Below are 25119 nucleotides of genomic sequence, written 5' to 3' on the forward strand. Positions count from 1 at the left end.
AGAGGCAGAGGCAGAGGCAGAGGCAGAGGCAGAGGCAGAGGCAGAGGCAGAGGCAGAGGCAGAGGCAGAGGCAGAGGCATAGAGGCAGAGGCGCAGAGGCAGAGGCATAGAGATAGAGGCATAGAGATAGAGGCAGAGGCATAGAGGCAGAGGCGCAGAGGAAGAGGAAGACAAAGAGAGAGAGGAGTAGGACATGGTCGAAGAGGCTATGCACGGAACAATATTTCAGATGATATTAGAGCAACGTTGATGAGATCCTGTGGCCAGACCCATACAGACGGCAGGATCTGTAATCCCACCCACGCACAATTGGCCTGTTTTTCTGTATTTACAGTAGTGTATTTTGTGTTTTATTTTTGTATTTTTGCATTACTGCATTTACTGTACTGTACTGTAAAGTATAGTACTGTGATGTGCAGTATTGAGTTGATGTCATTTGTAACCTTTCAGTGCTTTCATTTTTGGTTGTTGTGAAAACCTTTGTTGGGAAAAAAGCAGAACAAAAACTGTAAGTGTTGCATTGAGCTTCACAGAATGCTAACTGATTGAACTGAATAAAAATAGTGAAAATTAAAGACTGCAGTGTTTTATATAAAGTACACTAGTGTGTTGCTGCTAATCTGAAAGTGTATTCATATAATGCAAGTGTGTATCATTTTGTCATCAGAGTGACATTTTGACAAAGGATTGTTAGGTTTTGATAGCAGAGTTTCAATTCGACATAGATGTGAAGGGTTTATTTCCCAGTGTTGTGTCTTGTGTGCTTGTGTGTAAAGTTTTGACACAATGAGCCGAAATTTTGCAAAAAGTGTTCAAGCAATAGGCAAAAACTGTAATTGTAGACACACCAATCAGGTTTAAGCACTATAAGAAGGCAACGGGTAAGTTCACCTGTCTTCAACAAAAATGGACAGTGTCAGAGGAAGAGGGAGAGTGCGGATGAGAGGGGGAATCCGGAGAGAACAAGGTGGAGGAAGAGGCCGAGGTAGAGGAAGACCTGGAGGAGGGGTAGGACATGCACAAAGAAGAAGAAAACCAAATATGTGTAACGAAATTCATGCTACAATTGTGGACCATGTAATAAACTACAGACTAACACTGAGGGAGGCTGGACTGAGAGTACAGCCTAACCTAAGCAGGTACACGGTGGCATCAAAAGTTCGGACATTTCGTCAAGAGCACAGGTGAGAAACTTATCTTCTGTCAACAGAAAATCCATAGCTTACTGCATGTACTATATCAACAGTTTTGGTATCTATTCGTGTGTCATTTTACAGAAAGCTACATGTATTTTCTTTGGCCAACATAGGATTGAACGTCGAGAACACCAAGGAGGGAGGGGCCCCATATTCACACAGGAGCAAGAGAGAGAGATCATAAACCTCGTTTTGGCCAATAATGCAATCAGACTTAGAGAAATTCAAGCCCATATTGTCAATGATCACCCAATTTTCAATAATGTCCAACAGGTCTCTCTGTCAACAATAGCCCGTATCCTTAAAAAACATCAAGTTCTGATGAAACAACTGTATAAAGTGTTATTTGAAAGAAATTCAGACAGGGTGAATGTCCTGTGGCGTGAATATGTGGTGGTACGTTTTGTTCACTGACTGTAGTATTGTGTACTGCACACATAACCTTTTTACTGTACATGTAATTTTACTGTATAGCAGACCTACAGTATATTGATCTACACAATGTGATATTTTGCTGTATTTCAGAGAGTTTTGCAAATGGATGCGGAGGAAGTCCCACATGAGTTTATACACATTGATGAGGCTGGATTTAACCTGACAACAGTGAGAAGGTGAAGAAGCATCATTGGCCACAGGGCTATTGTCAATGTACCAGGGCAACGTGGGGGTAACATTACCCTTTGTGCTGCCATTACACAGAATGGGGTCCTACACCGCCATGCCAACTTGGGTCCTTACAACACTGACCTCATTCTTACATTTTTAGACAGATTACACAATATTATTACAGTAGCAAACCAAATGGACCAGATTCAATACATTGTCGTCTGGGACAATGTAGCTTTCCATCATTCTGCTCTGGTCCAAAACTGGTTTCATCAACACCCACAATTTACAGTTCAATACCTTCCACCATACTCCCCCTTCCTAAACCCCATCGAGGAGTTCTTCTCAGCATGGCGGTGGAAGGTTTATGATCTCCGGCCCTATGTCCAGATGGCCCTCATTTAAGCTATGGAGGAAGCATGTGATGAAATTGAAGCAGCATCCATACAAGGGTGGATTCGTCATTCCAAAAGATTCTTCCCACGTTGCCTTGCAAATTAAAATATAGCCTGTGATGTTGACGAGGCCCTGTGGCCAGATCCAGCTAGGCGGAGAGATGTTTAGGTTTTTATTCAATTTTTTATTCGGTACTGAACTGGATATGTAATTTGTTACAGTATTACTGTAAGCTTACAGTACAATGGTACATGAAAACTGGAAAATGTTTTATGAATGTTTTGTTGAAATGTTCAGTATTGACTGACTTGAGTACATGAAAAGAAATAAATATTTTCATTAGTCTGCACAATTGGTGTCATGTGGTGTTGGTGAATTTATTTTTATACTTTCTCTGTGTAAATGCTAAAAGTGTTTTAGGTTGAGCACAGGAGTGTTTAACTGATTCAAACAGAATCAGACCATATGATGGTTGTGTTTATGTTATGACAGCAAAATAAGGTTTTTATAAGACATTGTATAGTTTTGACAAAAGTGTTCCATTTTGCAAATTATCCGAGGTGTTGTGCTACTTTGGTGTAGTGTCGTGCTAATTGTGTGAAGGGGTTTGAAAAACCGGGCCCGGTTTTCAAAATTGTGCTTAAGCAATTGAAAAAAACTGTAATATGATGAAATACTAATACGAATTTTTTTTTTAACTGCATTAATGATTGTCTTGAAATCCATTATTTGCAGTAGACTGGATTGATTAAACCTGAGATAAGCTTTGAAGCCTTTATCACCTCCTGCCAATAGTTCTGTTAACCGTTACGATAGAGTGAACAGATCAACAAAAGCCAACTATATGTATAATGCTTATATATTCATGGTTCTACCTTATTACAGAACACGCACGGAAATGTGAGGGAATAACTAGGCCATTATTATAATGTAAGGTAATTATTACTAAATGACTCATGAGATTGTGCAGTTAATTTTAATGTGTATTTGAAGTAATTAGTCAGGCAGATTAATGTTATTTCCAAAATCTAAGTAAAAATGATCTGTCAGATGAACTGGTCAATGACCAATATATTCATATTTACAATATTTATGATGTTCCTCTAGCGAACACTATATCTCATCATCTCTGCATTCTGATAATTTCTGGCCGCCATTTCTGTAACCCTACTATATTGATTGTTAACGTTGATCTATTCAGGTGAAATAAAATACACAACTGCTCATTTTTTAGAAACAATCAAGCTCTGCTAACACTCTAGAATCTACTCCAACACTACCTTTGGTCAAACCGTCCCCAACACACACACACACACAGCTGTCTCAACAGATGGCTAAAGAGGGGTTTAAACTATACCCAACACACACACACACACACACACACACACACACACACTGACAACAGACACCCACTGACGGACACACACACCCCACACCTGCCACACACACAAACAATGTATACACAACCGGGCTGCTGTCTGCCCCAGGACCGAATATTGCCTCCCTCGGGGCTGGTTATGTGAGGAACCAGGAAATACCATCGCATGAATGAGCATCTCACAACATGAATGCATATGTGTGTATGCGATTACAACAAAACTGTCCTCCAGGCTGTTATATACCACAATGTTATGATGGAATAAGTGGTCTTTGATCTTTAAAATCAAATCATGATATTTAGTTGTGCTTATAGATACTTATAAATGTTCAAGTGACGTGTGCCAGAGACTCTTTGGACACTACAATTCAAAAGTTTTGGGTTGGTAAGATTAGTTTATGTGTTTTGAATGTCTATTTTGCTCACCATGAGGTTATGTTTTATTTGAATTAAAAATACAGTAATATTATAAAGTATTACTACAATTTAAAATAACTGTTTTCTATTGAAATACATTTTAAAATGTAATTTATTCCTGTGATGCAAAGCTGAATTTTCAGCATCATTGCTCCAGTCTTCAGTGTCACATGATCCTTCAGAAATCAGTATAATATGCTGATTTGCAGCTCAAGAAAAATGTCTTATTATTATCAATGTCTAAAACAGTTGCTGCTTCATATTTTTGTGGAAACAATGTGATGCATTTACATTGTCAGGATTCTTTAATAATTTTTTTTGAATAAAAGTGTCAACTTCTTTAAAAAAAAAGAACTGTTTCCCATAAAGCAGTGGTCACCAACCGCTCATTTATTGATAATAAACAATTGATAATAAATAATATAACAATATTTGGCTTGTTTCTGAAGCTGCGGTTGCTTATTTATCTTGTGAGAGTTGGTAACACTGGCCACCATCAGAGAGTGAATTTGCATCTCATTCAGCCTGTCTGCTGTTTTTGTTGCATGCAGATATTTTTACGTAGCATCATTTCACAAAGATAAAGTCAGACCATTCTATTTTTTGCTTTAAATCTTGAAATTATACAATCTAATTCAAATAAAAAAACAGCTATTCATGCAACGTGCGTGTAGAATCTTTGTTTGGATCTTGATTAAAATGTTTTTTTTAGCGGTTCTTGATTAAAATGTTTTTTTAAGCGGTTTTCTCTAAATTCAAATGGCTACAGATATTTTTAAGGCTAGTTTGCTTGTTATAGTGCAAATAAAAAAATAATTTACTTTAAAAAAAAATAATGTAATCTGAATCGGCCATCAAAAATCATGATTGGTGCACCACTGATTAAAATACTAAATAAAAGACCTCAAATTGGAAGTACAATCTGGGCTGTCTTTTTCTATCAATTCTTCAAAAGATAGATCTTGTCTTTCATAACGGCCGAAGTTAGGGATCTTGGGCTTAAAAAGGTTGGTGACCACTGCCATAAAGCAACACATTTCCTGCCCTCTGACAATAACCTTTTAAACTGTGAAACTTTAAACCTTTTAAACTTATGAAAATCTTTGAATTAGAAGCTAATTAATAATCCAAATGAAATGTTTCATTGTTCTCCAGGCAAAATCTTAGGTCTGATCACTTCAATTTAATAAGGAATCTGAATAAATGATTCATGTCTGTAGCACAAATAGTGAGGGATGAACCAAATAACCTGAATACATGTGTATGAGTGTATATCTTAATCATTAGTCAGATTATTACATTTACATTATACACAAATCAAGGTAAAATCATTTTAACAAGTATGATGAATAGCTAATTAATATTTGCCATACTATTTATGAGGTTTCTTCTCAAGAAATTATGATGATTCATTATGATATCAGAGATTTTCATCACCCATTTTTTTTTACTACAAGGTATTGAAGTGATCTGAATCAACACTGAACTGATTGGAACTAAATAAATATATAGTTCAGTCATGAAACTTTAGATGGTGCAGGCTGACGGTTGTTAATGTAACTGATGATATTCAGAGAGTTAAATGACTTGGCACAAGCTGATTGGTTCATGCTGCATATGCAGCCAATGAGCTTACTGCCTTGCACTTATATGGCTGGCTAGCATTCACTAGAGATTCCTGCAGCGTGCTTTCTCTGAAACCCTCCACCTTCTTGACTCCTCCACCTTGACCTGACTTGAGCTAAATAATGACACTGTTGTCTTTTAGAGCTGCTTTACAGTAGAATCTGAATTGTTCCCATAGTTGAGTTTCCATAACTGATTCTGCTACTTTCCTGTTTATCTCTGTGAAGTTGATTTGATGCAATCTGTATTGTATAAAGCACTATTTTTTACCTCATGCCTCCCAAAAAAATATCTAAATTAATTTTAATTCAGGTTTTAAAAACTTGTTCAACATAGAAGCTGTGTATTCAGGTGACTTTCTGTATGAATTGCAGTGTTAAGGTAATTTTGAATAAATTATCAGATATGGAGAAAAGACGAGCTTCATGTGACTGACCCTAATACTAAGGGCTACAGGCCTGTTTAAATCCCCAACATAAAGAATGAACAATAGTAATAGTTATGCTTGCTTTAGTAGCAGAAATACTTGCACAGTCCCTGAAAAATGTGCAAGCTGCAGGTTATTAGCAGGGACTCTTACCGTGTAAAGTGGTCTGTGAGGATGCCCACCAACTCCCCTACACGGTCCTGATTTGGGTTGAGTTGACCCCTCTGCAAGTGCACTAGAAAGTCATCCTGAGAGGTAGTATGTAGCGCCACCATCTGGTCACTGCCACTTGTTACGCTCACACCAACCACCTGTGGGATTGAAGAGAGTGTAAAACAGCAATACAAACACATGAAAACATGTTAACACATTGCATGGCATGTGTTGGTGCACAATGAAGTCAAAGCATTTGTGTCCAATAAATCCATCATTCATGAGTCTAACATATCCATTTTTCCACCAACCAATGGCATTCAGTCAACCTCTGCCTTTGCAATCTCAGAGTAAAAGCTCATTCACAGCACAATCACTTCCTGTGCTTCAGCACATGTTTAACTCAGTAACCTTGAGAATGCTGGACATAATCGTGAATGAATGACTGGATTGTTGCAGTTACTCAAAGAGTGTGACCAATCGAAGTTGTGCGTCAGTAAAATGTGTGTATGCCTGGCTGGTACGCATGACTCTGAGATTAGAAACGGCGCTGGGGATGCTGTTTGCATGAGCATGCACACCCATGTGCCTTTAACTTCTTTAAAGGGTTAGTTCACCCAAAAAGGAAAATTAGGCTGCATTTTACACACCCCCGAGGCACAAAGCCGACCTCATACATCATACGCCCAGAGCTGCTTCTGTTTACAACAGTGAGCGCAAGCTAGATTCAAGTGATTATTATGTTTTGAATATGGATATTTTTCTTACAAAAACGCATCGATTCACTACAGAAGGCCTTTGTTCACCCCCCGGAGCCGTGTGAGACACTTTTTTTTTATGGATGGGCGATTTTTATTTAAGTTCTTTTGGACTGAAGCAATGCAACGCCCGCTGAGTGGCATTAAACAGCTTGAAAGATCAAAGACAATTTTTAATATAACTCCGACTGGATTCGTCTGAAAGAAGAAAGTCATATACACCTAGGATGCCTCGGGGTTAGTTGGGTGAACTAACCCTTTAATATGTGTGTATTTCTGTATGTATGCTTTACAAACCCATGCAATCATGCCCTAAACATTTGAAGTATGCAGTCTCTTCTAGGAAAAATATTGATGACTCATCCTGCACTGAACATATTTTTGTCCAGTTTAGTACTCCCTAAAAAAAAAATAGATGTCCTTCACCTAATATCCCCAGCAGCTAACTTGTGTGTCGTTTTAATATTTACAGAGGCGAGAGAAAGGATGTGAACCTATTGATATTGCTTGTTTTTCTGCATTAATTGGTCATAAAATGTCATCTGATCTTCATTAAAGTCACATGTATAGACAACCACAGTGTGCTTGAGCTAACAGTACACAAACAATTAAAATATTTTGTCTTTATTGAACACATCCCATTAAACATTCACAGTGCTGTGGAAAAAGTAAGTGAACTTTAGTTGTCAATATATGAATGATCATATACAACATCAAGTTTGAGTCCCTTGCTTGTCACTATTCTTTAGAAAAAAAATCATCCAGGTCCTGCACTTTCTTTGGTTTTCCAGCATATTCTGCATATTTGAACCTTTTACAACAATGACGGTATGACATTTTATGAGCAATTAATGCAAAAAACAACCAATTGCATTGGGTTCACATACTTTTTCTCACCATGGTATATACGATTACAGTATTAATACTGCAAGTTAGTCCACATTTTAGCAATTTTGTTGCGTTTTTTTTTTTGTCATTTTATTAGCGTTTTTAATATGTCTAAATAGCTTGATATTATTTTTTATTTCAGTTTTAGTAATTTTAGTATTTCAGCTTCAACTTATTTATTTCAGATAGCTGCCAAGGCAACATTTCTAACATTTTTATTTTCTAGATTTCAAGTTTTTTTTTAATTGAAGTTTCATCTAACATTTCATTATTTTATTTAAGCTTTATTCAAATGACCAAAAACAATTTTTTTATATATTTCGTTTTAGTTAACAATAACAACACTGCGAGTTTTTTAAAAACAGTATGTGAAACAGTAGGTGCTATCCCACAATAAATAAATTTTTTAACCAAATACATGTAAAATGTCTTGATATTTGGCAGTCCAATCAAACAAGTAAATCAGGAAAGAGCATTTAAAAATAACAGAACATTATTTCTTGTTGAGTCACAACATAAATTAGAGCGTACTGCATTGTGGGATACAGTACTTGTTTTATGACTACATAAAATAATACTTGCATATTGTGCATTGTATGTGCACAATATGCTGTGACAAAACTAAAGCCTATTGGCTATTTAAAAAACAAGCCCGCCTGAACAAATTTCAAGGAGTCTTTAAGGTTCATTAAAGGCCAGTGTGTTTATGAGTGTACATGAATGTGAGTGGTTATGAACAGCAGTAGGTGGGTCACCGCTGTGCCTGAAAGAAAGAAAGTGATCAGGCAGCGTTAAGCCTCTTTACTCCCACTTGGATGTACACACATTAGCACACACAAACATGCGTGCATACACACATACACACACACACGCGCGTGTGCGCACGCAGTTTAATCATTCTGTGCCCTGCGATACATGTGGCTGACCTTGCTGTCTGAGAGATTTTGAGAAATGAGGGTGGGCCAGGAAAACACTGCACTGTGTTCCAATCAAACAGATACACACATATCTGAGTACACAAAGCATTTCCAAATAAATAACACCTAAATAGCATTTATGCAGACAATTTCAAACAGGATTTCAAAGCACAACTATACGGTTATAAGGATATAGTAGTAAGTGTGAATGGACGTAAGGTTGCCCTTTCTGTTTCTGCTGCTCTAGAATATCAGCTGACATGATCAGCCCCTGTGCCGCACAGAGCCGTAATGCGTCAATCTGTGGTGAAATGAGATTAAAACCACAATGTACTGGGCTGTCATAAAACAATATCCTTGTCTGGGACTGCCTGAACCCATCCAGTGTGGTCTGGCATGACCGGAGAAGCTTGTGAAAGTTCATAATATGCTCTTGGATGGTGACCCATTAGGTGCAGGGCTGCCGGTGAGGCTGTGAGATTATAATCGAGTAAATCTCATAAAATCTGTCAGGACATGTCCAGGTCTAATAATACTTATATAACTATAATAGTTCATATATTATATTAATAATTTTTATTATAAATTATAGTACAATCATTTTAATAGTATTTGTTGTGCTACCTTTAATTTACCCTGGCCTTAAAACCTTAAAAACTTTTTTTTTTAAACTACCACAGTTACATCAATATACTAAATTGCATGTGGATACATCACATTATTTATTGAGAATAATCATTGAGAATAATTAGAATTAAAAAAAAAATTATAAAGTGAAAAGTCCAGATGCATTACATTCATAAGAATTTAGGGTATAAATATGCTAAATTGTCTTTAAAACAATGTAACAATGCAAATAATAATAATGCTCTTTAAAATATGTTTTATGCATTTCTTAGAATTTGGAAATATGATTTATATTTTTTTGTGTGAGATTGACCTAGTATACAAACTGCAATATATATATATATTCAAATATATGACTAGTGCTTGCTGTAGCAGTTGCAGCTTGCTTCAGAAACCCTCCACCTTCCCCAGCTCCACCTGTATAGATCTGCTACGAGGTGATTCGTGTATGCTATATGGGGGTTATTTCATGTATGTTATATTTGCAGCAGCAATATTTCTTACATGCTCACAGCAGCATGTTGTGGATGTATTGGCAGTAGCAAGTCTCGGTACTTGCTCTGCCGCAGCAGCAGAGCAGCATTTGGTTCGCCAAGACCAAATACAATAACATTGTCATGTACATTACCATGCCAATCCCTCCCAGAGCTGTCATGACAGAAATATATATATACATATATATATATATTATTTATATATTTTTTTTCTTGTGCTATATTCAAATCTGTAAACATCATAATGACAGCTGTAGCATGAAAATTGTGTTGAAGAGTATGTGTGCATATTTGGCGAGATTCAGTGCTATACTGCAGTTTGTTCTGCCCAATCGCTTATCTCTACCTCTCTCTCTGCGACGTCTGGTCTTGCTTCCACTAGAGATGTGTGAAACATACAGATATGGATAATATTGCAGGTTTAATGTTTGTGTATGTGATTGTGAAGGGGAGCTCAGACTGCAGTGTGAGTCCAAATCCCTCTCTCACTGTATCGCATCTTAGAACGTATACAGAATGTAGGTCAGACACCTCACACACAGACTGTTCTGGTCACTGAATTCACTCCAACGCAGCCAGAAGTTTGTGAATGACCCTGTTAAACCATCTGACGTGGCTGGTCATATGGAGTATTAGTGCTGTCATCTAATAAAAGAGACCAGTTGGTAGTTGGTAGTTGGTAGCATGTCCAAAAGAGGCAGGAGACAGCGAGACTGCAGCAGACAGATGCACTGACCCACATTGCACAGTTACATAAAACAAAAACAAACCCAGATAATGACAGATACCAAGACGCGTCTGCTCTCTTTTTAAGGCTTCATTTCACACTCATAAAAATAAAGGTTCTTAATTGGCATTGATGGTTCATTGATGGAAATACTTTCAACATCCATTAAACATTTCTATTGTGCAAAAGGTTCTTTATAGTGGAAAAGGGTTCTTTAGATCTTTAAAATATTCTTCACACTAAAACATGGTTCTTTTAAAGGACTAGTTCACCCAAAAATGAAAATTTGCTGAAAATGTACTCAACCTCAGGCCATCCAAGATGTAAATGAGTTTGTTTCTTCATGGCAACAGATTTGGAGAAATGTAGCAACACATCACTTGCTCACCAATGGATGCTCTGCAGTGAATGGGTGCCGTCAGAATGAGAGTCCAAACAGCTGATAAAAACATCACAATTATCCTAACCCTAATCCACACCACTCCAGTCCACCAGTTAATGTCTTAAAAGCTGTGTGTTTGTAAGAAATAAATCAAAATACGAGTCCATATCTATAATAACACTTCCACCAGTGAAAAAGTCCATCCCCTCTTGTCCTCTCGCATCAAAATCAACCTACATATTAGTTTCACTTGTAAACAGTGCTTGATTTTGTGCATAGTTCACTCCTGATTCAGACATGTGACAAGTGTTTTACTAGAGAAAGCAATATTATTGATAGAGGATTTTAGCTGGAAGCAACAGTTTGAAGTTAAAGACGTCGTGATGCATTTGTTTCTTACAAACATGCAGCTTTTCACTTGACAAGATGTTAATTGATAGACTATATTGTGTGGATTACTTGTGGATTGTTGTGATGTTTTTATCAGCTGTTTGGACTCTCATTCTGACGGCACCCGTTCACTGCAAAGGATCCATTGCTGAGCAAGTGATATAATGCAAAATATCCTAACCCTAATCCACACCAGTCCAGTCCACCAGTTAATGTCTTAAAAGCTGTGTGTTTGTAAGAAATAAATCAAAATACGAGTCCATATCCATAATAACACTTCCACCAGTGAAAAAGTCCATCCCCTGTTGTCCTCTCGCATCAAAATCAACCTACATATTAGTTTCACTTGTAAACAGTGCTTGATTTTGTGCATAGTTCACTCCTGATTCAGACATGTGACAAGTGTTTTACTAGAGAAAGCAATATTATTGATAGAGGATTTTAGCTGGAAGCAACAGTTTGAAGGTGTGACTGCATGCTAAATACTTACTGCATCAAGCGATATTCGTTTTTGCACTTTAAAGTGTTTTTTAGGTTCCACCCTGTAGATATGCTTGTCTGTGATGAGTAGAGCTCTGTCCTTTGTGTTGTTGAACCAGTTGAGCTGGAGAAAAGAGAGATCAGGAGAGAGAAAAAGTAGAAATGAGGTAAACTAGCTTCCTCTGTCTGAGCTTGACTGCAATAATAAGTAACAATGATATTCAGGGCTTATTGAAATTCATCAGCACTGTTGGTATGTTTATGTGCTGCTCCCCTATTTGTTTCTTCATGGCAACAGATTTGGAGAAATGTAGCAACACATCACTTGCTCACCAATGGATGCTCTGCAGTGAATGGGTGCCGTCAGAATGAGAGTCCAAACAGCTGATAAAAACATCACAATTATCCTAACCCTAATCCACACCACTCCAGTCCACCAGTTAATGTCTTAAAAGCTGTGTGTTTGTAAGAAATAAATCAAAATACGAGTCCATATCTATAATAACACTTCCACCAGTGAAAAAGTCCATCCCCTCTTGTCCTCTCGCATCAAAATCAACCTACATATTAGTTTCACTTGTAAACAGTGCTTGATTTTGTGCATAGTTCACTCCTGATTCAGACATGTGACAAGTGTTTTACTAGAGAAAGCAATATTATTGATAGAGGATTTTAGCTGGAAGCAACAGTTTGAAGTTAAAGACGTCGTGATGCATTTGTTTCTTACAAACATGCAGCTTTTCACTTGACAAGATGTTAATTGATAGACTATATTGTGTGGATTACTTGTGGATTGTTGTGATGTTTTTATCAGCTGTTTGGACTCTCATTCTGACGGCACCCGTTCACTGCAAAGGATCCATTGCTGAGCAAGTGATATAATGCAAAATGTATCACTGTTCAGATGAAGAAACAAACTCACATCTATATACTGGATGGTCTGAGAGTACATTTCCAGCATTTGGGGGGGTAGGTGTGACTGCATGCTAAATACTTACTGCATCAAGCGATATTCGTTTTTGCACTTTAAAGTGTTTTTTAGGTTCCACCCTGTAGATATGCTTGTCTGTGATGAGTAGAGCTCTGTCCTTTGTGTTGTTGAACCAGTTGAGCTGGAGAAAAGAGAGATCAGGAGAGAGAAAAAGTAGAAATGAGGTAAACTAGCTTCCTCTGTCTGAGCTTGACTGCAATAATAAGTAACAATGATATTCAGGGCTTATTGAAATTCATCAGCACTGTTGGTATGTTTATGTGCTGCTCCCCTATTCTACTGCAGGTTCATGCCTTTAAAAATAGCTTGTGAAGTTGGGTTGAGTCTCGCTGGGAAGGGAAGATAAACTGGACCACTGGTAGCAGCATCTATAGCTGCAGCGGTATGATAGAGAGTGTGTTTTACAGTCTCAAGGCAGTCAGACACTGAGCACTCGGCTGTGCTTGTGATCTCCACATAGGGTACGGTCAAAGGCGCTCATGAGTGAGTAAATGAGAAAGTCAATGAGACTCGGTGACTTGGAGTTTGGTGAATAAGGGAGTATGTGTGTGTGTGTGTGTGTGTGTGAGAGAGAGAGAGAGAGAGAGAGAGAGAGAGAGAGACTATATTTTGTCATGTTTACCCTATAATAAGTATGTTACTTTTTTCCAGAAATTTAGTCTAAGAATAATAATAATAATAATAATAATAATATGTTAGAAACATGCTAGCAACATGCTAATCATGCTAGAAACATGCTAGCGACATGCTGGTAACTTGTTAATCATGCTAGCAACATGATAGTTACTTGCTAATCATGCTAGCGACATGCTAGTCACTTGCTTGTCATGCTAGTTACTAGCTAATCACTCTAGGAACATGCTAGTTACTTGTTAATCATGCTAGTAGCATGCTAATCATGCTAGTGACATGCTAGTAACTTGCTAGTCATGCTAGCAACATGTTAGTCACTTGCTAATCATGCTAGTTACTTGTTAATCATGCTAGCGACATGCTAGTAACTCGCTAATCCTGCTAGCAACATGCTAGTTACTTGCTAATCATGCTAGCAGCATGCTAGTAACAGGCCAATCATGTTAAAACATGCTAATCATGCTAGAAACATGTTATCAACATCTAATCTATCTAAATGTTCAAACTTCAGGCTTTAACAAATGCTTTAAACTTTCAGGCTAGGCTTTCTCAAGCCAACCTAAAGTTTGTCTTGACAAACTTTTTTATCTAGTTTTATTTTGCATTTTTATTAATGTTTTTCTTCTTAATAGTACTTATTTACTTATTTGTAACATTTATCACATAGTACTTATATATAACACTCATACGCTTATTTAGCTTTTTTTTAGTATTGTGTTATATTATTAGTTAACACTGCTTGTTTACTCCATTTGCACTACTGTTATTTTGTTTTATTTGCTAATATTGTTTGATTATTTAATTTACACTTAATTTATTTTACTTTATTTGTTAACACTGCTTGTTTACTACATTCACAATGTTGTAATTTTACTTTATTTGTTAATATAGTTTACTTCATTCACAGTATTATTGTTTTATTTAATTTGATAATATATTGCTTGTTTACGCCATTCACACTTGCAATTTTATTTTATTAGATAATATTGCTTGTTTATTTCATTCACATTGTTGTAATTTTACATTATCTGATGATATTGTTTGTTTACTCCATTCATGCTCTTATTTTATTTGTTAATATTTTTTGCATTTTTATTAATGTTTTTCTTCTTAATAGTACTTATTTACTTATTTGTAACATTTATCACATAGTACTTATTTATAACACTCATACGCTTATTTAGCTTTTTTTTAGTATTGTGTTATATTATTAGTTAATATTGCTTGTTTACTCCATTTGCACTATTGTTATTTTGTTTTATTTGCTAATATTGTTTGATTATTTAATTTACACTTAATTTATTTTACTTTATTTGTTAACACTGCTTGTTTACTACATTCACAATGTTGTAATTTTACTTTATTTGTTAATATAGTTTACTTCATTCACAGTATTATTGTTTTATTTAATTTGATAATATATTGCTTGTTTACGCCATTCACACTTGCAATTTTATTTTATTTGATAATATTGCTTGTTTATTTCATTCACATTGTTGTAATTTTACATTATCTGATGATATTGTTTGTTTACTCCATTCATGCTCTTATTTTATTTGTTAATATTGTTTGTTTTCTACATTCACACCACTGTTATTTTATTGTATTTGATAATCTTGCTTGTTTACTTCATTTGCACTATTGTTATATTATTATAGTTGCTAATATTTCTTGTTTGCTCCATTTGTGCTATTTGTTAATATTGCTTGTTTACTCCAATCTCACTATTGTAATTTTACTTTGTTATTAATATTGCTTGTTTACGCTATACAGCTATTTTATTTTCTGTTTGCTTGATCACAGTTTACTCCATTTGTGCTATTGCTATTTTACAGGATTTCCTCATTTAACTATCCTCCGCAAATGCTTTGGCAGTACAAATGCATAGTTTTTGTCATTTATTAACAGTGAAATTGAAATGTAAAAAGCTTACCATCCTGACAGAGCATGAAAAGAGGACCTGGCTGTACTGGTCTTTGTTCTTCAGCTCTTTAGTGATGCGCACAAAGTTGGTGCTCATCAGAGGAGAGTCTTTTGCCTGCAGTGGAGAGACACATTACTGGATTTATGACACTAGATTCTGAGAAGCTTAGTCACACGAGCAACACAAACAACAAGCACACTTATGCTTCCATGGCTTCCTTGATATCAATTCAAATCAATGCATGACGGATTTAAAAACACAGTCATCATCGTCACCAGCCCACTCCACTAATGCGTCAAACAGACATGACACCTTATCTGCAACAACAGATTCTCAACAGCGCTTCATGAATAAGCTTTTGATTCATTAGATGATCTGAAAACTTCAAAGGTCTTTGAAAGCTCATCTGTTACAGCCGATATAAACTGTGATGACAGGAAGGAGCATTCATCATGCATCTTGTGAGCTCTAAAAATGTGCGTTGTGAAATACAGAAGTCACAATAAATCTCATGCTGCTGAGGAAAATTCTACGGGATTATTAGAAAGAAAAGAAAGCTCTTCTTCGACTACTGTATGGAGCACATGGACTCGCTCTTCATTTCACACCACTGGAGTGAGAATTATTTGGAGCCACAGGGCTCTCGACTTTAGTTCAAGAGAGATTTTGTTTTGCTTGTCCTTCAAAATGTCAAAGAAAATGCAAAGAAAAAAAAAAAAAGGCTCATAAAAACATCAATCTAAGCAGTGGAAAAACACATAAGATCTTCAGAAAAGTTTAGCTTCTTTAACAAACAAAAAAATAAATAATAAAATAAAATAAAATAAAATAAAATAAATAAAATAAATAAAATAAATAAAATAAATAAAATAAATAAAATAAAATAAAATAAAATAAAATAAAATAAAATAAAATAAAATAAAATAAAATAAAATAAAATAAAATAAAATAAAATAAAATAAAATAAAATAAAATAAAATAAAATAAAATAAAATAAAATAAAATAAAATAAAATTAAATTAAATTAAATTAAATTGAAAAGAAAGAAAAGCTTTGGAACAACATTAGCGAGAGTACATTTTTTTTGGGTGAAATATCTATTTAACCGGAAAGAGCCTTTTGGTTAACCATATTCACCAGACAGTCGAACTGTTTAGTTAGTGAAGCAGAATCAAACCAGCATTATCAGCATAAATATGCCAGGACTAGCATCTGATCAAAGCCAGTTTTCAAGCAGTGAAATCAGGGCATTAGGATGGTCTTGTGTATGGCTGTTACCTCCTCAGATACAGCAAGAGACATCTCTCACCCAAAAAACACCAGCTACATTTAACACCTTCACATGCGGCGGCCATGTGCCAACGACGCATATGAGACTGCATCGGTTGAACACTGATTTATGTAATGATGGTAATTTAAAAGCATAAGGCTGGAAACAAACACACAAGTGGGGTCTGTGAGGGTCAAAATAGGCTAATTTTTGATTGTACAGCAACAAGAAGTAGATGCAATCTGTTGACCTTTTTGAGTCACCAATAGTCATGTGCATGGTGTCAACAGCTCAGTGTCAATGCTGTTTGTTTAGGCACAACAACAAGAGATTGGTTTGGACAAAATGATGACTAAACCATAAAGTGGGATTTAATGATAATGTGATTAACGTATTGATGTCAAGATGCTCATGCAGGCTTTTAGTGAAATCCACAGGATAATTATATACACTACAGAGACATGCAGGGGAAAAATAAAAACAAGATATCATGGCCACAAACTACGATTTTTTGCCCATATAGTTTGTTCCCTTATTTTATGCCACATTATACTAATGTTCTCTCATTGCCACGATTGCCAAATTAAAGTGACCACGATTTAATTAAAACAAGGAAACTAATTCATAAAACGTGACCATGAATTACTACATTTTTCTTGGCCATAGTTTATTTTTTTTGCACGTTATGTACAGCTATAAGATACATATTAAAATTACTGCTTTCTCACAGAGAAAAGCTATGGGAATATAAAAAGCAACTGTACTTCAGCAAAAACTAATTTACAAATGACATTCATTAATTTCGTCCAATGGGAGCAAACTGATTTTCTTCACATTTGAATATACATGAACGTGAATTCTGATTTATGGCACATTTGTTTGAGTTTTTATCATGCTTTTCATCTTTTTTGGAGCTTGAAAGCTCACATCTGTTATATGGAAAACAGCAGCGTGAACAGTCTTCAAAACATCTTCTGTGTTCCGCAAAAAAAAAAGAAAGTCATATGGTTTGATATGATGGTATATCAACTATTTTAGTTTTTGGGTGAATTGTTCTTTTATGTCCGCCAAATATTCCTGCATATACCACTGGGCTTAAAGCTTTATTAAACTGAAAACTTTAATAAGCTTAATCAATGTAAAAATCCTGCATACTATGTAAAAATACAAAGTAAAAGTTCTAAATGAATAACCTAATGAAAAACTCACATTGGCCAAGTAGTCTCTCTCCCAGGCACGGCTGTAGCCCCAGTCCACTCTCTCCCCTCTCAGAGCTGACAGAGCAGCTACTTTTGCCCTCACCTCCGCCATGTCAGACGGAGGGATGTTTTTAATTAGCTGCCGGGCCCACCATCTAAGAGAGAGGCAGTGAAAGCATGAGAGGAAGGCCAAACGATTAAGAAAAAGACATGATAACATTATGGAGATGAAGTCATGGTAATACCGGCGGTAGAGGTGTTGTGTGATTCTGTGGAACTGCACCAGGGCTGCAGGTGGTTTCGGCCACTCCACACTCTTCCCATAGTCGGCCATGTTTCGAACGTTGGCGAAACGTCTCTCCACTTCCCAGAAGTGAGCCTTCACCTTATAGCATTTATAATATGCCATTATGGTATAGATTGCCCTTATTTTCCTACATCGCATACGTGCTAATGCACCTCTCCAAACCTGCAGAAAAACACAAATACAGGTTGAATGAATGTGAGGGAAACCCTCTGAAGACACTAAACACAGTCACTGTGATGTGGCTGGTGAAACATATTCGGTTGCAAAATCTAAACTGCCCAGGCATTATGGGCATTAAAGTACTTTAAATAATAAATTCCAAGACAGCATTGCATGTGCATACACTAACGTTCAAAAGTTTGGGGTTGGTTACATTTTAAATGTTTTTGAAAGAGGTCCCTTATGTTTACAAAGACTGCATTTATTTGACCAAAATACAGTAAAAACAGTAATATTGTGAAGTAATAATACAGTTTAAAACAGTTTTATATTGTAATATATTTTAAAACGTAATTTATTTCTGATGCAAAGCTGAATTTTTAGCATCATTACTCCAGTCATCAATGTCACATGATCCTTCAGAAATCATATTAACATACTGATTTGCTCCTCAAGAGACATTTCTTATTATTATTAATGTTGAAAACAGTTGTGCTTAATATTTTGTGGAAATACTGACATTGTTCAGGTTTTCTTGACAACTAGAAAGGTTAAGACTTCATTGTCAAGTTTGATCAATTTAATGTGTCTTTGCTAGATAAAAATAATAATTTATATCAAAAAAAAAATTACCCCAAACTTCAACAGTATGTATAATTTATATAAATATAAAATATGCCCATTTTATTCCATCTATTCTAAAATAGTTCAATCTAATTTAAAATACACAAATTTACAATTTCACCCAATAATATTGTGTGACCAACCAAATTAGTCACTTATGTTCCATTTCAGATAGAATGATGCAGGCAGTGGGCACAGAGGCCGCTCCATATTGTTGGGAACAGTGTTATTATATATAATGTACTGTTTAGCATTGATAAGGAAAATAAAAGGAAAAAAGAATGCAAATTGGGTTTGGGAGTATTGAAGTGTGACAAATGTACAGTAACTCAAATGAACAACTATGAAAGATATGACAGCTGATAGAGTGAAGTTTACAAGGTGCAATGAGATATATGGTAGAGTGAGAGAGATAAAGACCTGCTTATTCACTGCTGAATGAATATATGAGTATAACGAGTGAATGACAGAATTAATTATTGGATAAATGTGTGAGTGAGTGAGTGAGTGAGTGAGTGAATGACTGAGTGAGTAAGTGGGTAAGTGATCGAATGATTCAGTGAATAAATGTGTGAGTGAGTGAATGACTGAGTAAGTGAGTGAGTGAGTGATCGAATGATTCAGTGAATAAATGTGTGAGTGAATAAATGTGTGAGTGAGTGAATGACTGAGTAAGTGAGTGAGTGAGTGATCGAATGATTCAGTGAATAAATGTGTGTGAGTGAGTGAGTGAATAACCGAGCAAGTTAGTGAGTGAGTGATCGAATGATTCAGTGAATAAATGTGTGTGTGTGTGTGTATGCGTGTGAGTGAGTGAGTGAGTGAGTGAATTACTGACTGAGTGAGCAAGTGAGTGAGTGATCGAATGAGTCAGTGAATAAATGTGTGTGAGTGAGTGAGTGAATAACCGAGTGAGTTAGTGAGTGAGTGATCGAATGATTCAGTGAATAAATGTGTGAGTGAGTGAATGACTGCGTGAGTGAGTGAATGACCGAGTGAGTATGTGAGTGAGTGATTAAATGATTCAGTGAATAAATGTGTGAGTGAGTGAATGACTGCGTGAGTTGAGTGAGTGAGTGAGTGAGTGAGTGAATGACTGAGTGAGTAAGTGGGTAAGTGATCGAATGATTCAGTGAATAAATGTGTGTGTGTGTGTGTATGTGTGTGAGTGAGTGAGTGAGTGAGTGAATTACTGACTGAGTGAGCAAGTGAGTGAGTGATCGAATGATTCAGTGAATAAATGTGTGAGTGAGTGAATGACTGAGTAAGTGAGTGAGTGAGTGATCGAATGATTCAGTGAATAAATGTGTGAGTGAGTGAATGACTGAGTAAGTGAGTGAGTGAGTGATCGAATGATTCAGTGAATAAATGTGTGTGAGTGAGTGAGTGAGTGAGTGAGTGACTGAGTGACTGAGTGAGTAAGTGGGTAAGTGATCGAATGATTCAGTGAATAAATGTGTGTGTGTGTGTGTGTATGTGTGTGAGTGAGTGAGTGAGTGAGTGAATTACTGACTGAGTGAGCAAGTGAGTGAGTGATCGAATGATTCAGTGAATAAATGTGTGAGTGAGTGAATGACTGCGTGAGTGAGTGAGTGAGTGATTAAATGATTCAGTGAATAAATGTGTGAGTGAGTGAATGACTGCGTGAGTGAGTGAATGACCGAGTGAGTATGTGAGTGAGTGATTAAATGATTCAGTGAATAAATGTGTGAGTGTGAGTGAGTGAGTGAGTGAGTGAGTGAGTGAGTGAGTGAGTGATCGAATAATTCAGTGAATAAATGTGTGTGTGAGTGAGTGAGTGAGTGAGTGAGTGATCGAATAATTCAGTGAATAAATGTGTGTATGTGTGTGTATGCGTGTGAGTGAGTGAGTGAGTGAGTGAATTACTGACTGAGTGAGCAAGTGAGTGAGTGATCGAATGAGTCAGTGAATAAATGTGTGTGAGTGAGTGAGTGAATAACCGAGTGAGTTAGTGAGTGAGTGATCGAATGATTCAGTGAATAAATGTGTGAGTGAGTGAATGACTGCGTGAGTGAGTGAGTGAGTGATTAAGTGAGTGAGTGAGTGAGTGAGTGAGTGATCGAATAATTCAGTGAATAAATGTGTGTGTGAGTGAGTGAGTGAGTGATCGAATAATTCAGTGAATAAATGTGTGAGTGAGTGAATGACTGAGTAAGGGAGTGAGTGATCGAATTATTCAGTGAATAAATGTGTGTGAGTGAGTGAGTGAATGAATGACTGAGTAAGTGAGTGAGTGATCGAATGATTCAGTGAATAATTGTGTGAGTGAGTGAGTGAATGACTGAGTAAGGGAGTGAGTGATCGAATTATTCAGTGAATAAATGTGTGTGAGTGAGTGAGAGAGTGAATGACCGAGTGAGTAAATGATTGAGTGATCGAATGATTCAGTGAATAAATGTGTGAGTGAGTGAATGACTGAGTGAGTAAGTGAGTGAGTGATCGAATGATTCAGTGAATAAATGTGTGATTGAGTGAGTGAATGACTGATTGAGTGAGTGAGTGATCAAATGATTCAGTGAATAAATGTGTGAGTGAGTGAATGACTGAGTGAGTGAGTGTGTGAGTGAGTGAATGACCGAGTGAGAAAGTGAGTGAGTGATCGAATGATTCAGTGAATAAATGTGTGTGAGTGAGTGAGTGAGTGAGTGAGTGAATGACCGATTGAGTAAGTGAGTGAGTGATCGAATGATTCAGTGAATAAATGTGAGTGAGTGAGTGAGTGAGTGAATGACTGAGTGAGTAAGTGAGTGATCGAATGAATCAGTGAATAAATGTGTGAGTGAGTGATCAAATGATTCAGTGAATAAGTGAGTGAACCACTGATGTCCCATGGACCATTTTAACGATGTCCTCACTAAGTTGCTGTGCCTTGACTATAGTAGTTCCCTTGCTGTCTATGGAGGGTCAAAGAGCTCTTGGATTTCATCGAAAATATCTTAATTTGTGTTCCGAAGATGAACGAAGGTCCTACGTGTTTGGAATGACATGAGGGTGAGTGATTAATTAAATAATTTTGATTTTTGGGTGAACTATCCCTTGAATGATCAAATGATTCAGTGAATAAATGAGTGAATGATTGAATGATTCAGTGAACAATCGAGCGTGCGAGTGAGTGAATTATTAAAATATTCAGTGAATAAGTGAATGAGTGACCTATAGATTTAGTGAATAAATGAGTGAGTGAATGATCAGATGATTCAATGAATAATGAGTTATTGAATAATTAAGTGAGTGCGTGAGAGAAGGATCAAATGAATCAGTGAATAATTGAGTGAGTGAGCAAGTGAAGGATCGAATGATTCAGTGAATAAATGAGTGAGTGATCAAATGATTCAGTGAATGAATGAGTGAGTGAATGAGTGACTGATAGAATGATGCAGTGAATACATTAGTGAGTGAGTGAATGATCAAATGATTCAGTTAATAAATGAGTGAGTGAATGAATGATCAAATGATCCAGTGAATAAATTAGTAAGTGAATGATCAAATGATTCAGGGAATAAATGAGTGAGCGAGTCAGTGAGACGGACAGAAACATGGCACCTGCTGGGTCGTCTCATCTGCTATGCAGGACTGAGTTTTGACTAAGCTGTCCTTTAGTTTAAGTCAGGCAGCATTAAGTGGGACAGAAGTGAAATCAGGGCAACTCACACTGCAGATGAATAATTGAATGCAACAAGAATAATCCACCACTCATAATCATTACCACAATCACTGTTATTAGAGTCACATACAGCCTACACACCAGATGAATGAGTGGGAAAATCTAGAAATAATGAACAGATCTATATTTACATCTATATATCCATATCTTCATGTATGAGCCCACTATAATCGTTCAAAGCAGATTTGAATCAACATGTACAAAACATACAAATAAATATTAATTTGTATAATGTTCATAAGTGCAAATAAATATTGCTTTACATATAAATAGGTATATTTATATCGGCTTTGAATAGGAATGGGTTCCCATTAACAATAAAACACATAGATGAGGATGTAAATATAGATTTATGCTCTGCAAGATCAAATGTATGAGGTTATAAAGATGGACTGAAGTGGAGGTGCAGAGGGAGCTGCTGTCTAGGTGTTATGATCCCACTCCACTGTCATGTCACCTCTGAACACATTAAAAAATCTGAAGAAGTCAAGAATGATTCAGTGAGACAGCTACAGAGAGCAAGAAAACACTGAAATGAAATGGGAGAAGGAGGAGAAAGACGGGAAGCAGCAGTGGTACAGGATAACAAGAAATACAATGTTGAGAGACCTAAAGTGCCTCAGGAAACAGATAGAGAGGGAAAAGTAAATAGACGGTGTCTGTCACCTTCTGTAAGAACAGCACTAGTATGGGGATGAGCGCGGCTCTCTCTTGCTCCAGCGTGAAGAGCGTGCGAGGGGTTCTCACGAATAGCTTGGTGTGGCCGTAAGCTACATCGTCCTCAAAGCCGTGTTGGTTTACGATGGCCTCCACAGCCTCCTGGTCAGAGCTCATCAGGTGATTAGGCCAGGTGTATTCACAGGTCATCTTGTACCTGAGCATGAAGGTAGCAGTCAGAATTTACTCGTGACCAGTGCATTTAGCACCTGCTTTTTATTGCAGGTGCCTAGTGTATTAGATGCATTTTTTTTTTACGAAATAGCACATGCTATGTGGTGCCACTGTTTAGTGAATCTTTATAGAAGTACTAATTTAATACATGATTTTAATTATTTTTGGTTCACCAACTAAACCAATGCATCTAAACCAATGGATCTTAACCCAGGCCCGGGACCCAGTAGGGGGCCTCAGCATAATTCCAAGGAGATGCAAAATGGCTTAAAATTATTTAAAATAAGACAAAATATGCTTTAAATAAGACAAATATGCTAAAAACTTGTCATTTTATTTAAAAACCACGGTTCCCACATTCTTGGAAAACCTGGATAAATGAGGGAACTTTAAAAGTGTGATTTCTAGATTTGGAGTCATGGAAACATTGGAAACATAAATAAATATTAAATATTAAGAAGTGATGGAAACTTCTAGAATGAACATACATTTTTTCTAGTTTTGTCAAGATCTAAAATATTTTATCAGGTATAAATCAGTGTTATTTTTGTTTCACTGAGATACAGTTATTGTTTTTATTATTTCCACATGAATAGAGAGCTCACCGTTCCCTTTCTCTACTACACAACAATCTCCTCATGTCATTCTCTCAACAGTCTGTCTGTCTGTCTGTCTATCAATCTATCTATCTATCTCTGTCTGTCTGTCTATCTCTGTCTGTCTGTCTGTCTATCTATCTATCTATCTATCTATCTATCTATGTCTGTCTGTCTGTCTGTCTATCATATATCAATCACTGTCTGTCTGTCTGTCTGTCTGTCTGTCTGTCTGTCTGTCTGTCTGTCTGTCTGTCTACATTGCAGATATGCTCACTGAATATAAACCTAACAGACCACTCAGATCATTAGGATCGAGTCAGTTAGAAATACCAAGGGTTCACACAAAACAAGGAGAGTCTGCTTTTAGTTATTATGCCGCCCGCAGTTGGAATAAGCTTCCAGAAGTGGATAAATGAGGGAACTTTAAAAGTGTGATTTCTAGATTTGGAGTCATGGAAACATTGGAAACATAAATAAATATTAAATATTAAGAAGTGATGGAAACTTCTAGAATGAACATACATTTTTTCTAGTTTTGTCAAGATCTAAAATATTTTATCAGGTATAAATCAGTGTTATTTTTGTTTCACTGAGATACAGTTATTGTTTTTATTCATATTTTTTTTATAATTTTGTTGTGATTTTGGCATTTTTTGTCTTTTTTAATGTATTTTTTTATTTGTAATTTATTTTTAGTTATTGTAGTACATCAAGTTACAAGTTTAACTAAATTAAAAGAAGAAATGTAGCTGGAAAAAATATAGAATTTATTTTCTATATTTTATTTTTATTTTAAACTATGATAACCCTATGATAACCCTGGTAGAAATTGCCGGAAATATTAAACTTGGGAGTATAAAAAATATTTTATAAATCTTTCACAAACCACAGGAAAATTTAACTCTTGAAACTTCTGAAATTAGGGAATTTAAGCATTTATATAAATGATTTAATTTAATTATTTAATTATATTAT

General features: G+C 36.1%; 2 protein-coding genes across 2 annotated transcripts in view; both read right to left on the bottom strand.

Annotated features, from left to right (window-relative positions):
* The window catches only part of LOC107571467 (unconventional myosin-Ig-like), a 22882-nt gene extending 16430 nt beyond the window's left edge, over positions 1–6452 (bottom strand). Inside the window, exon 1 of the mRNA XM_016257792.1 lies at positions 6200–6452. Within this exon, the coding sequence (XP_016113278.1) occupies positions 6200–6399 (200 nt within the window). The 5' untranslated portion in view covers positions 6400–6452. The remainder of the gene's footprint in view (positions 1–6199) is intronic.
* A 6382-nt stretch (positions 6453–12834) lies between these two features.
* Positions 12835–25119, bottom strand: part of LOC107571466 (unconventional myosin-Ig-like) — a 37062-nt gene continuing 24777 nt past the window's right edge. The window contains exons 16-20 of the mRNA XM_016257791.1: positions 23321–23528; positions 18125–18348; positions 17890–18034; positions 15420–15524; positions 12835–12974 (exon numbers count right to left, since the gene is read on the bottom strand). Of these exons, the coding sequence (XP_016113277.1) occupies positions 12849–12974; positions 15420–15524; positions 17890–18034; positions 18125–18348; positions 23321–23528 (808 nt within the window). The 3' untranslated portion in view covers positions 12835–12848. The remainder of the gene's footprint in view (positions 12975–15419; positions 15525–17889; positions 18035–18124; positions 18349–23320; positions 23529–25119) is intronic.

The sequence above is a fragment of the Sinocyclocheilus grahami genome, unplaced genomic scaffold (genome assembly GCF_001515645.1).
Source record: "Sinocyclocheilus grahami isolate Dianchi unplaced genomic scaffold, SAMN03320097.WGS_v1.1 scaffold1597.1, whole genome shotgun sequence".
NCBI classification, from domain to species: Eukaryota; Metazoa; Chordata; class Actinopteri; order Cypriniformes; family Cyprinidae; genus Sinocyclocheilus; species Sinocyclocheilus grahami.